Genomic DNA, 15,324 nt, shown 5'->3' on the forward strand with positions numbered 1-15,324 from the left:
GACCTTACAGTGAAATGCTGAATACAACAGGTGTAGTAGACCTTACAGTGAAATGCTGAATACAACAGGTGTAGTAGACCTTACAGTGAAATGCTGAATACAACAGGTGTAGTAGACCTTACAGTGAAATGCTGAATACAACAGGTGTAGTAGACCTCACAGTGAAATGCTGAATATAACAGGTGTAGTAGACCTCACAGTGAAATGCTGAATACAACAGGTGTAGTAGACCTAACAGTGAAATGCTTACTTACAAGCCTTTAAACAACAACGCAGTTTTGTGTAGTTCAAATGGCGACCTGCCAGGCCATCGTTGTAAATAATCATTTGTTCTTAATTGACCTGCCTGGTAATACATTTATAAAAAATAATACAAGTATTGATTTAAGCTTGCTGGCATTGTACACATACCATTAATAAAGACGATACCGAAGTTCATGACTCTGTTTCCCTCCACAGTAAACTGGTGATCACTCAGATCACAACGGAGGATGATGCCATCTACCAGTGTGTGGCGGAGAACGACCAGGGCAGCGTTCTTTCCTGGCACGCCTCATCGTGGTGATGTCTGAGGACCGGCCCAGCGCTCCCAGGAACATCCACGCTGAAACCATCTCCTCCTCAGCCATCCTACTGGCCTGGGAGAGACCCATCTACAACGCTGACAAAGTCATCGCTTATTCTGTTCACTACATGAAGGCTGAAGGTAGGAGTAGAGACGGGGTGATGGAGTAGAGACGGGGTGATGGAGTAGAGACGGGGTGATGGAGTAGAGACGGGGTGATGGAGTAGAGACGGGGTGATGGAGTAGAGACGGGGTGATGGAGTAGAGACGGGGTGATGGAGTAGAGACGGGGTGATGGAGTAGAGACGGGGTGATGGAGTAGAGACGGGGTGATGGAGTAGAGACGGGGTGATGGAGTAGAGACGGGGTGATGGAGTAGAGACGGGGTGATGGAGTAGAGACTGGGTGATGGAGTAGAGACTGGGTGATGGAGTAGAGACTGGGTGATGGAGTAGAGACTGGGTGATGGAGTAGAGACTGGGTGATGGAGTAGAGACTGGGTGATGGAGTAGAGACGGGTGATGGAGTAGAGACGGGGTGATGGAGGGGTGATGGAGGAGAGACGGGGTGATGGAGGAGGGGTGGAGACGGGATGATGGAGAGATTACAGGATATGACAAAAGTAATATCCACAAGCCACAAATCTCTGTTCTCCCTCGAAAAATGGATGATTCCTCTCTCTAATAAATTTTATAGACAATTAATGTAGACAATTAAAATATGGTTTGATATGTGTCTAATGAAATCACTGGGGAGCATTACAGAGTTGTGGACAGATTTTTTTTCCAAACATTCCTAAAATTGGTTCTTGTTGCTCCAATATGTTACATGCAACGATTGGTCACTGAGAAATGTTGAAAATTGTTCTTGAACTTTTTGAACATCACAATGAAGGTATTGAAAGGAGTGAAAAGGGGAGTCCAGTCCACCTCAATAGGTAATGGAGGCGGGCAGGCAGCGCTCTAACCTCTACGGCTCTAGTAGTCTAACGTGTGACCAGCTTTTCTTGGAGGCCATCTGTTGTAGCCAATGCTGAGGTCAAGGTTTTATCAGGAAGAATGGCAAGCTCACCACCTTCTCAACCTCTCGCTGCATGCTCTTAAAGGAACAGGACACCGTTTTTAAAGTGTCGTAAGCTTGGATGGCCTTGAAATAGGACTTAGGGAATAGAATTTAGGGAATAGGACTTAGACAATAGACTTAGGATTTACTGTAGGGAATAGGAAATAGGATTTAGGAAATAGGATTTAGGAAATAGGATTTAGGAAATAGGATTTAGGAAATAGGATTTAGGAAATAGGATTTAGGAAATAGGATTTAGGACTAAGGAAATAGGATTTAGGGAATAGGACTTAAGGAATAGGATGTAGGACTCAGGGAATAGGATTTAGAATTTAGGGAATAGGATTTAGAATTTAGGGAATAGGATTTAGAATTTAGGGAATAGGACTTAGAATTTAGGCAATATGATTTAGGGAATAGAACTGAGGGAATAGGATTTAGGCAATAGGCCTTAACAAGTTCTTCTGTACGCCACATTTTCCGTGGCCGCCGGACGGATGGGGATTTGGCGCTGGGCTCTTCCCTCTGCTCGCCGCTACTGAGGGAATCCTGGTTAGTTTATTTTCCTCCTCTTAGCAATTCAGCGGGTTGTCTCTTCTGATCTGAGGACGTAGTCAAAGTGAATGGAGTGTGAGCCGGGCGCCCGGGCTCACCTTCTCAATCCGGTTCAGGTCGGCGGTCGGAGCTCCGCGGCCCAAACCTAACCCCCAGTGCTACATGTGTAACGTATGGGAAAGGAAGGACGCACTGGGGAGAGGAAGGACGCACGGGGGAGAGGAGAGAGAGCCGAAGCCCCCTCTCAACACTCCCACAGAGGCGTCCTGGTCTGCACTTTAGCGGGACGAAGTCCGCAAGGAGGCGGCCTGCGGCTGCCGCGGAAACCCGGAGGTTCCGATTGATGGCAAAGCGACCCTCAGACAGGCGTAGCCCCAGGAGGAACCCAGGAGGAACCTGGGGCGGCAAGATGTTTTTGAAGTGTTGATGATCAATGTGTCGGCGTGCTAGAGGCGTCACTACAGACCCGGGTTTGATCCCGGGCTCTATCACAACCTGCCGTTATCGGGAGTCCCATAGGACGGCATATATTTGGTCCAGCATCGTCCGGGTTAGGGCAGTGTTTGGCCGGGGTAACCCACTGTTCCTAGACCAATTAACCCACTGTTCCTAGACCAATTAACCCACTGTTCCTAGACCAGTTAACCCACTGTTCAGCATCGTCCGGGGTAGTGCAGTGTTTGGCTGAGGTAACCCACTGTTCCTAGACCAGGTAACCCACTGTTCCTAGACCAGGTAACCCACTGTTCCTAGACCAGGTAACCCACTGTTCCTAGACCAGGTAACCCACTGTTCCTAGACCAGGTAACCCACTGTTCCTAGACCAGGTAACCCACTGTTCCTAGACCAGGTAACCCACTGTTCCTAGACCAGGTAACCCACTGTTCCTAGACCAGGTAACCCACTGTTCCTAGACCAGGTAACCCACTGTTCCTAGACCAGGTAACCCACTGTTCCTAGACCAGGTAACCCACTGTTCCTAGACCAGGTAACCCACTGTTCCTAGACCAGGTAACCCACTGTTCCTAGACCAGGTAACCCACTGTTCCTAGACCAGGTAACCCACTGTTCCTAGACCAGGTAACCCACTGTTCCTAGACCAGGTAACCCACTGTTCCTAGACCAGGTAACCCACTGTTCCTAGACCAGGTAACCCACTGTTCCTAGACCAGGTAACCCACTGTTCCTAGACCAGGTAACCCACTGTTCCTAGACCAGGTAACCCACTGTTCCTAGACCAGGTAACCCACTGTTCCTAGACCAGGTAACCCACTGTTCCTAGACCAGGTAACCCACTGTTCCTAGACCAGGTAACCCACTGTTCCTAGACCAGGTAACCCACTGTTCCTAGACCAGGTAACCCACTGTTCCTAGACCAGGTAACCCACTGTTCCTAGACCAGGTAACCCACTGTTCCTAGACCAGGTAACCCACTGTTCCTAGACCAGGTAACCCGCTGTTCCTAGACCAGGTAACCCGCTGTTCCTAGACCAGGTAACCCGCTGTTCCTAGACCAGTTAGCCCGCTGTTCCTAGACCAGTTAGCCCGCTGTTCCTAGACCAGTTAGCCCGCTGTTCCTAGACCAGTTAGCCCGCTGTTCCTAGACCAGTTAGCCCGCTGTTCCTAGACCAGTTAGCCCGCTGTTCCTAGACCAGTTAGCCCGCTGTTCCTAGACCAGTTAGCCCGCTGTTCCTAGACCAGTTAGCCCGCTGTTCCTAGACCAGTTAGCCCGCTGTTCAGCATCGGCCGGGGTAGGGCAGTGTTCAGCATCGGCCGGGGTAGGGCAGTGTTCAGCATCGGCCGGGGTAGGGCAGTGTTCAGCATCGGCCGGGGTAGGGCAGTGTTTGGCCGGGGTAGGGCAGTGTTTGGCCGGAAGGCCATCATTGGAAATGAGAATTTCTTCTTAACTGACTTGTCTAGTTAAATAAAGGTAAAATAAAACATTTAAAAAGGATTTAGTACTTAGGGAATAGGACTTAGGGAATAGGACTTAGGGAATAGGACTTAGGGAATAGGACTTAGGGAATAGGACTTAGGGAATAGGACTTAGGGAATAGGACTTAGGGAATAGGACTTAGGGAATAGGACTTAGGGAATAGGACTTAGGGAATAGGACTTAGGGAATAGGACTTAGGGAATAAGACTTAGGGAATAAGACTTAGGGAATAGGACTTAGGGAATAGGACTTAGGGAATAGGACTTAGGGAATAGGACTTAGGGAATAGGACTTAGGGAATAGGACTTAGGGAATAGGACAGACGTCATTTCCGGTCACAACTTGCAGGCTTGTTTTCAAATTGCTGTGCGTTTTGTTGCCAACCTATTTTGCTACCTGACAACTTTACGGGTTTCACTTTTTAATTACCGTTCATATATTTATTTTTTCCTCGACTTTTTCACTCCGGACGCTTTATCTGGACACGATTCGTCAGGACCTCCAACAGCCGAAGCTAAGTAGTAACATTAACATGATGCCTTCTAATTGCAGCCGCTGTGCTCGCCTTACGGCGAGGATAGCTGTACTGCAAGCCCAGCTTCAGACGCAATCGTTAGGCAAGGGTAATTTCAGTGTAGGAAAGGATGAAACAGCGTCTGTGCCACCAGTAAGTACAGATAGTAGTATAAATCCCCTGGCACAGTCCCCGCAGCCGGACAACTTTCTCACGGTTTCTGGTAGGAAATGCTGTAGGAACGCTCAACCGGTGTCGCTCATTCAGCAGACAGAAACTTTCAACCGGTTCTCCCCATTAAGCAGCGGGTCGGTGTCAGAGGCCGAGTCTTCTCTGGTCTCTACTCCTCCCGTTACGGGGTCTGAGACGCCGAAGCTTCCCACCATTAGCTCTGACAAATTGAAAACTCTAGTCATTGGCGACTCCATTACCCGCAGTATTAGACTTAAAGCGAATCATCCAGCGATCATACACTGTTTACCCGGGGGCAGGGCTACGGACGTTAAGGCTAATCTGAAGATGGTGCTGGCTAAAGCTAAAACTGGCGAGTGTAGAGAGTATAGAGATATTGTTATCCACGTCGGCACCAACGATGTTAGGATGAAACAGTCAGAGATCACCAAGCGCAACATAGCTTCTGCGTGCATATCAGCTAGAAAGATGTGTCGGCATCGAGTAATTGTCTCTGGCCCCCTCCCAGTTAGGGGAGTGATGAGCTCTACAGCAGAGTCTCACAACTCAATCGCTGGTTGAAAACTGTTTTCTGCCCCTCCCAAAAGATAGAATTTGTAGATAATTGGCCCTCTTTCTGGGACTCGCCCACAAACAGGACCAAGCCTGACCTGCTGAGGAGTGACGGACTCCATCCTAGCTGGAGGGGTGCTCTCATCTTATCTGCCAACATAGACAGGGCTCTAACTCCTCTAGCTCCACAATGAAATAGGGTGCAGGCCAGGCAGCAGGCTATTAGCCAGCCTGCCAGCATAGTGGAGTCTGCCACTAGCATAGTTAGTGTAGTCAGCTTAGCTATCACCATTGAGACCGTGTCTGTGCCTCGACCTGGGTTGGGCAAAACTAAACATGGCGGTGTTTGCCTTAGCAATCTCACTAGGATAAAGACCACCTCCATTCCTGTCATTACTGAAAGAGATCATGATACCTCACATCTCAAAATAGGGCTACTTAATGTTAGATCCCTTACTTCAAAGGCAATTATAGTCAATGAACTAATCACTGATCATAATCTTGATGTGATTGGCCTGACTGAAACATGGCTTAAGCCTGATGAATTTACTGTGTTAAATGAGGCCTCACCTCCTGGCTACACTAGTGACCATATCCCCGTGCATCCCGCAAAGGCGGAGGTGTTGCTAACATTTACGATAGCAAATTTCAATTTACAAAAAAGAAAATGACGTTTTCGTCTTTTGAGCTTCTAGTCATGAAATCTATGCAGCCTACTCAATCACTTTTTATAGCTACTGTTTACAGGCCTCCTGGGCCATATACAGCGTTTCTCACTGAGTTCCTGAATTCCTATCAGACCTTGTAGTCATTGCAGATAATATTCTAATCTTTGGTGACTTTAATATTCACATGGAAAAGTCCACAGACCCACTCCAAAAGGCTTTTGGAGCCATCATCGACTCAGTGGGTTTTGTCCAACATGTCTCTGGACCCACTCACTCTCACAGTCATACGCTGGACCTAGTTTTGTCCCATGGAATAAATGTTGTGGATCTTAATGTTTTTCCTCATAATCCTGGACTATCAGACCACCATTTTATTACGTTTGCAATTGCAACAAATAATCTGCTCAGACCCCAACCAAGGAACATCAAAAGTCGTGCTATAAATTCACAGACAACACAAAGATTCCTTGATGCCCTTCCAGACTCCCTCTGCCTACCCAAGGACGCCAGAGGACAAAAATCCGTTAACCACCTAACTGAGGATCTCAATTTAACCTTGCGCAATACCCTAGATGCAGTTGCACCCTAAAAACTAAAAAAATGTCTCATAAGAAACTAGCTCCATGGTACACAGAAAATACCCGAGCTCTGAAGCAAGCTTCCAGAAAATTGGAACGGAAATGGCGCCACACCAAACTGGAAGTCTTCCGACTAGCTTGGAAGGATGGTACCGTGCAGTACCGAAGAGCCCTTACTGCTGCTCGATCGTCCTATTTTTCTAACTTAATTGAGGAAAATAAGAACAATCCGAAATTCCTTTTTTGATACTGTGGCAAAGCTAACTAAAAAGCAGCATTCCCCAAGAGAGGATGACTTGCACTTTAGCAGTGATAAATTCATGAACTTTGAGGAAAAGATTATGATTATTAGAAAGCAAATTACGGACTCCTCTTTAAACCTGCGTATTCCTCCAAACCTCAGTTGTCCTGAGTCTGCACAACTCTGCCAGGACCTAGGATCAAGAGAGACGCTCAAGTGTTTTAGTACTATATCTCTTGACACAATGATGAAAATAATCATGGCCTCTAAACCTTCAAGCTGTATACTGGACCCTATTCCAACTAAACTACTGAAAGAGCTGCTTCCTGTGCTTGGCCCTCCTATGTTGAACATAATAAACGGCTCTCTATCCACTGGATGTGTACCAAACTCACTAAAAGTGGCAGTAATAAAGCCTCTCTTGAAAAAGCCAAACCTTGACCCAGAAAATATAAAAAACTATCGGCCTATATCAAATCTTCCATTCCTCTCAAAGATTTTAGAGAAGGCTGTTGCGCAGCAACTCACTGCCTTCCTGAAGACAAACAATGTATACGAAATGCTTCAGTCTGGTTTTAGACCCCATCATAGCACTGAGACGGCACTTGTGAAGGTGGTAAATGACATTTTGATGGCATCGGACCGAGGCTCTGCATCTGTCCTCGTGCTCCTAGACCTTAGTGCTGCTTTTGATACCATCGATCACCACATTCTTTTGGAGAGATTGGAAACCCAAATTGGTCTACACGGACATGTTCTGGCCTGGTTTAGGTCTTATCTGTCGGAAAGATATCAGTTTGTCTCTGTGAATGGTTTGTCCTCTGACAAATCAACTGTACATTTCGGTGTTCCTCAAGGTTCTGTTTTAGGACCACTATTGTTTTCACTATATATTTTACCTCTTGGGGATGTTATTCGAAAACATAATGTAAACTTTCACTGCTATGCGGATGACACACAGCTGTACATTTCAATGAAACACGGTGAAGCACCAAAATTGCCCTCGCTAGAAGCATGTGTTTCAGACATAAGGAAGTGGATGGCTGCAAACTTTCTACTATTAAACTCGGACAAAACAGAGATGCTTGTTCTAGGTCCCAAGAAACAAAGAGATCTTCTGTTGAATCTGACAATTAATCTTAATGGTTGTACAGTCGTCTCAAATAAAACTGTGAAGGACCTCGGCGTTACTCTGACCCTGATCTCTCTTTTGAAGAACATATCAAGACCATTTCGAGGACAGCTTTTTTCCATCTACGTAACATTGCAAAAATCAGAAACTTTCTGTCCAAAAATGATGCAGAAAAATTAATCCATGCTTTTGTCACTTCTAGGTTAGACTACTGCAATGCTCTATTTTCCGGCTACCCGGATAAAGCACTAAATAAACTTCAGTTAGTGCTAAATACGGCTGCTAGAATCCTGACTAGAACCAAAAAATTTGATCATATTACTCCAGTGCTAGCCTCTCTACACTGGCTTCCTGTCAAAGCAAGGGCTGATTTCAAGGTTTTACTGCTAACCTACAAAGCATTACATGGGCTTGCTCCTACCTACCTCTCTGATTTGGTCCTGCCGTACATACCTATACGTACGCTACGGTCACAAGACGCAGGCCTCCTAATTGTCCCTAGAATTTCTAAGCAAACAGCTGGAGGCAGGGCTTTCTCCTATAGAGCTCCATTTTTATGGAACGGTCTGCCTACCCATGTCAGAGACGCAAACTCGGTCTCAACCTTTAAGTCTTTACTGAAGACTCATCTCTTCAGTGGGTCATATGATTGAGTGTAGTCTGGCCCAGGAGTGGGAAGGTGAACGGAAAGGCTCTGGAGCAACGAACCGCCCTTGCTGTCTCTGCCTGGCCGGTTCCCCTTTTTCCACTGGGATTCTCTGCCTCTAACCCTGTTACGGGGCTGAGTCACTGGCTTGCTGGGGCTCTCTCGTGCCGTCCCTGGGGGGGTGCGTCACCTGGGTGGGTTGATTCACTGTTGTGGTCGGCCTGTCTGGGTTTCCCCCTTTGGGTTGTACCGTGTCGGAGATCTTTGTGGGCTATACTCGGCCTTGTCTCAGGATGGTAGTTGGTGGTTGTAGATTTCCCTCTAGTGGTGTGGGGGCTGTGCTTTGGCAAAGTGGGTGGGGTTATATCCTTCCTGTTTGGCCCTGTCCGGGGTGTCCTCGGATGGGGCCACAGTGTCTCCTGACCCCTCCTGTCTCAGCCTCCAGTATTTATGCTGCAGTAGTTTATGTGTCGGGGGGCTAGGGTCAGTTTGTTTATCTGGAGTACTTCTCCTGTCCTATTCGGTGTCCTGTGTAAATCTAAGTGTGCGTTCTCTAATTCTCTCCTTCTCTCCTTCTTTCTCTCTCTCGGAGGACCTGAGCCCTAGAACCATGCCCCAGGACTACCTGACATGATGACTCCTTGCTGTCCCCAGTCCACCTGGCCATGCTGCTGCTCCAGTTTCAACTGGCCTGGGCCCTAGGACCATGTCCCAGGACTACCTGACATGAGGACTCCTTGCTGTCCCCAGTCCACCTGGCCATGCTCCTGCTCCAGTTTCAACTGTTCTGCCTTACTATTATTCAACCATGCTGGTCATTTATGAACATTTGAACATCTTGGCCACGTTCTGTTATAATCTCCACCCGGCACAGCCAGAAGAGGACTGGCCACCCCACATATGCTCTCTAATTCTCTCTTTCTTTCTCTCTCTCGGAGGACCTGAGCCCTAGGACCGTGCCCCAGGACTACCTGACATGATGGCTCCTTGCTGTCCCCAGTCCACCTGACTGTGCTGCTGCTCCAGTTTCAACTGTTCTGCCTTATTATTATTTGACCATGCTGGTCATTTATGAACATTTGAACATCTTGGTCATTTTCTGTTATAATCTCTACCCGGCACAGCCAGAAGAGGACTGGCCACCCCACATAGCCCGGTTCCTCTCTAGGTTTCTTCCTAGGTTTTGGCCTTTCTAGGGAGTTTTTCCTAGCCACCGTGCTTTTACACCTGCATTGTTTGCTGTTTGGGGTTTTAGGCTGGGTTTCTGTACAGCACTTTGAGATATCAGCTGATGTACGAAGGGCTATATAAATAAATTTGATTTGATTTGATTTGACTTATTACTTAGGGAATAGGACTTATTACTTAGGGAATAGGACTTATTACTTAGGGAATAGGACATATTACTTAGGGAATAGGACTTATTACTTAGGGAATAGGACATATTACTTAGGGAATAGGACATATTACTTATATAATAGGACATATTACTTATATAATAGGACATATTACTTATATAATAGGACATATTGAATAGGACTTATTACTTAGGGAATAGGATTTAGGAAATCTGATTTATTACTTAGGGAATAGGACTTATTGCTTAGAGAATAGGATTTAGGGAATCAGATGTATTACTTAGGGAATAGGACTTATTGCTTAGAGAATAGGATTTAGGGAATCAGATGTATTACTTAGGGAATGTGACTTATTACTTAGGGAATGTGACTTATTACTTAGGGAATAGGACTTATTCCTTATAGAATAGGAGAATAGGATTTAGGGAATCAGATTTATTACTTAGGGAATGTGACTTATTACTTAGGGAAAATGACTTATTACTTAGGGGAAATGACTTATTACTTAGGGAATAGGACTTATTACTTAGGGAATAGGACTTATTACTTAGGGAATAGGACTTATTACTTAGGGAATAGGACTTATTACATAGGGAATAGGACTTATTACGTAGGGAATAGGACTTATTACTTAGGGAATAGGACTTATTACTTAGGGAATAGGACTTATTACTTAGGGAATAGGACTTATTACTTAGGGAATAGGACTTATTACTTAGGGAATAGGACTTCTTACTTAGGGAATAGGACTTATTACTTAGGGAATGTGACTTACTACTTAGGGAATAGGATTTAGGGAATCTGATTTATTACTTGGGGAATAGGACTTATTGCTTAGAGAATAGGATTTAGGGAATCAGATGTATTACTTAGGGAATGTGACTTATTACTTAGGGAATAGGACTTATTCCTTAGAGAATAGGAGAATAGGATTTAGGGAATCAGATTTATTACTTAGGGAATGTGACTTATTACTTAGGAAAAATGACTTATTACTTAGGGAATAGGACTTATTACTTAGGGAATAGGACTTATTACTTAGGGAATAGGACTTATTACGTAGGGAATATGACTTATTACTTAGGGAATATGACTTATTACTTAGGGAATAGGACTTATTACTTAGGGAATAGGACTTATTACTTAGGGAATAGGACTTATTACTTAGGGAATAGGACTTATTACTTAGGGAATGTGACTTACTACTTAGGGAATAGGATTTAGGGAATCTGATTTATTACTTGGGGAATAGGACTTATTACTTAGAGAATAGGATTTAGGGAATCTGATTTATTACTTAGGGAATGTGACTTATTACTTAGGGAATGTGACTTATTACTTAGGGAATGTGACTTATTACTTAGGGAATAGGACTTATTACTTAGGGAATAGGACTTATTACTTAGGGAATAGGACTTATTACTTAGGGAATGTGACTTATTACTTAGGGAATAGGATTTAGGGAATCTGATTTATTACTTGGGGAATAGGACTTATTACTTAGAGAATAGGATTTAGGGAATCTGATTTATTACTTAGGGAATAGGACTTATTACTTAGGGAATGGGACTTATTACTTAGGGAATGGGACTTATTACTTAGGGAATGGGACTTATTATTTAGGGAATGTGACTTATTACTTAGAGAATAGGATTTAGGGAATCTGATTTATTACTTAGGGAATAGGACTTATTACTTAGGGAATAGGACTTATTACTTAGGGAATAGGATTTATTACTTAGGGAATAGGACTTTGGATTTAGGGAATATCACTTTGGAGTTAGGGAATAGGGTTCAGGCAGGACTTAGGGAATAGGGCTTAGAGAATAGGACTTATTACTTAGGGAAAAGGACTTAGGGAATAGGATATACCGCTATCTACTACTCGACTTTGTCCAGACCAAACAGACCAAACATTTGTAGCGTGATAATCTAGAAACATTAGTTAACTTAAAATGGAAACAACAATAATAGCTGACAGTTGCTAAAAATACGGTTTAAAAAGGGGATGCAGACTAAAGTACACTCCTTGTCATTTGGTTTGGACTGTTTGAGGCCTGTGGGTAGGAAAGACGTGTCACAGGTTAGGACTGTTGGAGGCCTGTGGGTAGGAAAGACGTGTCACAGGTTAGGACTGTTGGAGGCCTGTGGGTAGGAAAGACGTGTCACAGGTCAGGACTGTTGGAGGCCTGTGGGTAGGAAAGACGTGTCACAGGTTAGGACTGTTGGAGGCCTGTGGGTAGGAAAGACGTGTCACAGGTTAGGACTGTTTGAGGCCTGTGGGTAGGAAAGACGTGTCACAGGTTAGGACTGTTGGAGGCCTGTGGGTAGGAAAGACGTGTCACAGGTTAGGACTGTTGGAGGCCTGTGGGCAGGAAAGACATGTCACAGGGAACGGGACTCTGCTCTGTATTAGTTCAATGTTTACAGAAAATCTGAGGGGCAAGAAGACTGTTAGCAGAAAGACCAACTTGTTTACATACCACAGGGTTTGAAGATATTAATCTCTGGTCTTTTATATCTATTTTATTCATCTATTTGTCATTAATTTAAACCGTTGAGTCCCCTTATCTCCCTTTCAAGGGATCTTTACATTTGAGGCATCTTCCTTGTAAGACATTACATTAAAACCTTTTCATTTTCTCCCCTATCCATTCCCAGGACTAAACAATGAGGAATACCAGGTGGTGATTGGCAACGACACGACCAGCTACATTATAGATGACCTGGAGCCAGCCTGGAACTACTCTTTCTACATGGTGGCCTATATGCCGATGGGAGCTAGCCGTATGTCTGACCAAGTCTGTCAACACACTCTGGAGGATGGTGAGTAAGGACATACAAGCAGACTGTTGTCATGTAGACTGTTGTCATGTAGACTGTTGTCATGTAGACTGTTGTCATGTAGACTGTTGTCATGTAGACTGTTGTCATGTAGACTGTTGTCATGTAGACTGTTGTCATGCCAATGAATAGAATGGAATGGAATTGAGCCGATAACTGGGATTCTCAACTGCTCCTTTCTGTAACTCACTTCATCACTTGACAGTGTGAATGATTGTGCGTGTTTTAAGTTTAACTACATTGCATTCAGACTGTGCAGAATCACTGATCTACAAATCATCCCAAATAACTGCTCAATATTGGGATTAAGTTTAGAGTTTCTGCGCACTCGACTTGTCTCGAACTGATCCATTCAAACACGGTTGAATGTCTCCTCCAGTGCCCCTGCGTACCCCAGAGATCAGCCTGACCAGCCACAGCCCTACAGACATCCAGGTTTTGTGGCAGCCTCTACCAACCAAACTGTCCCGTGGGCACATCTGGGCCTATCGTCTGTCCCGTGGGCACATCTGGGCCTATCGTCTGTCCTACCGTATATAGCTGCAGACGCCATGGTTCTGTCTGTGGAGCTGGCCCAAAACAACACCCAGTACCTCCTGGGAGACCTTCAGCCTGATACCGTCTACCTGCTCCGGATCGCTGCAGCCACCAGGGTGGGGTGGTGTGAACCCTCCTCCTGGACCTCCCACCGCACTCCCAAAACCTCCAGCATCAAAGGTAACTAACATCACATCCTAATCCTCACCCTAAACCTCCAGCATCAATGGTAACTAACATCACATCCTAATCCTCACCCTAAACCTCCAGCATCAATGGTAACTAACATCACATCCTAATCCTCACCCTAAACCTCCAGCATCAATGGTAACTAACATCACATCCTAATCCTCACCCAAAACCTCCAGCATCAATGGTAACTAACATCACAACCTAATCCTCACCCAAAACCTCCAGCATCAATGGTAACTAACATCACATCCTCACCCAAAACCTCCAGCATCAATGGTAACTAACATCACATCCTCACCCAAAACCTCCAGCATCAATGGTAACTAACATCACATCCTAACCCTCACCCTAAACCTCCAGCATCAAAGGTAACTAACATCACATCCTAATCCTCACCCAAAACCAGCATCAAAGGTAACTAACATCACAGCCTAACCCTCACCCAAAACCAGCATCAAAGGTAACTAACATCACAGCCTAACCCTCACCCAAAACCAGCATCAAAGGTAACTAACATCACAGCCTAACCCTCACCCAAAACCAGCATCAAAGGTAACTAACATCACAGCCTAACCCTCACCCAAAACCAGCATCAAAGGTAACTAACATCACACAGAACGTATTCTATTCTTATTTACAAAAAAGTGACTCCAAAATGACACAATTTAAGATTCATTTCTAATGCATTTTAACAGACTCTATACTTCAGAGTGATTTACAGAAGCAATTAGGGGTTAAGTGCCTTGCTTAAGGGCGCATCAACAGATTTTTCTTCATCATCCTCTTCCTTCCTGTGTCCATCATCATCCTCTTCGTACCTGTTCTCCTTCCTGTGTCGAACATCCTCTTCGTACCTGTTCTCCTTCCTGTGTCGAACATCCTCTTCGTACCTGTTCTCCTTCCTGTGTCCCCACATCATCCTCTTCGTACCTGTTCTCCTTCCTGTGTCCCCACATCATCCTCTTCGTACCTGTTCTCCTTCCTGTGTCCCCACATCATCCTCTTCGTACCTGTTCTCCTTCCTGTGTCCCCACATCATCCTCTTCGTACCTGTTCTCCTTCCTGTGTCCCCACATCATCCTCTTCGTACCTGTTCTCCTTCCTGTGTCCCCACATCATCCTCTTCGTACCTGTTCTCCTTCCTGTGTCCTTCATCATCCTCTTCGTACCTGTTCTCCTCCTTCCTTGTGTCCCCACAGTGCCACCTGCCCCACTGCTGCAGCAACTGGAGCCTCTCAACTGCACCTCCATCTTGGTTCGATGGCAGCCATCTCCAGGCTCCGTGGTCGTCCAGGGTTACCGGCTCTGTTACCATGAGGAGGGTCAACCAGAACAGCCCTGCATCCAGCTCCAGCCTGAGGACACAGAATATACCATCAGTGGTCTGGGTAAGTGATGATTAGATATAGGTATAGATACTGTAGGTATAGATACTGTAGGTATAGATACTGTAGGTATAGATACTGTAGGTATAGATACTGTAGGTATAGATACTGTTGGTATAGATACTATTATAGGTATAGATACTGTAGGTATAGATACTGTAGGTATAGTTTGGGCAGAGGTGGGCAGAGGTGGGCAGAGGTGGGCAGAGGTGGGCAGAGGTGGGCAGAGGTGGGCAGAGGTGGGCAGAGGCAGAGTGGCTTTTGGGACATCAACAGGTTATAAAGGGGAGAATCAGATATTTTTCAATATGTAGTGACATCTTTTAGTGTTCCCTTTCTCTCGGTCTGTCCCTGATCAATATGGGCT

The 15,324-nt window shown here is 45.3% G+C and overlaps 1 protein-coding gene across 1 annotated transcript; it reads left to right on the forward strand.

Annotated features, from left to right (window-relative positions):
- Positions 1-539: 539 nt before the first annotated feature.
- LOC124029418 (protogenin B-like) lies at positions 540-14,904 on the forward strand. The gene is made up of 4 exons (XM_046341124.1): positions 540-706; positions 12,661-12,825; positions 13,223-13,560; positions 14,772-14,904. The coding sequence occupies exons 1-3, from the start codon at positions 565-567 to the stop codon at positions 13,381-13,383; spliced, it is 468 nt and encodes a 155-aa protein (XP_046197080.1). The 5' UTR covers positions 540-564; the 3' UTR covers positions 13,384-13,560; positions 14,772-14,904.
- The last annotated feature ends 420 nt before the right edge of the window (positions 14,905-15,324 follow it).

The sequence above is a fragment of the Oncorhynchus gorbuscha genome, unplaced genomic scaffold, assembly GCF_021184085.1.
Source record: "Oncorhynchus gorbuscha isolate QuinsamMale2020 ecotype Even-year unplaced genomic scaffold, OgorEven_v1.0 Un_scaffold_6274, whole genome shotgun sequence".
Taxonomy (NCBI): domain Eukaryota; kingdom Metazoa; phylum Chordata; class Actinopteri; order Salmoniformes; family Salmonidae; genus Oncorhynchus; species Oncorhynchus gorbuscha.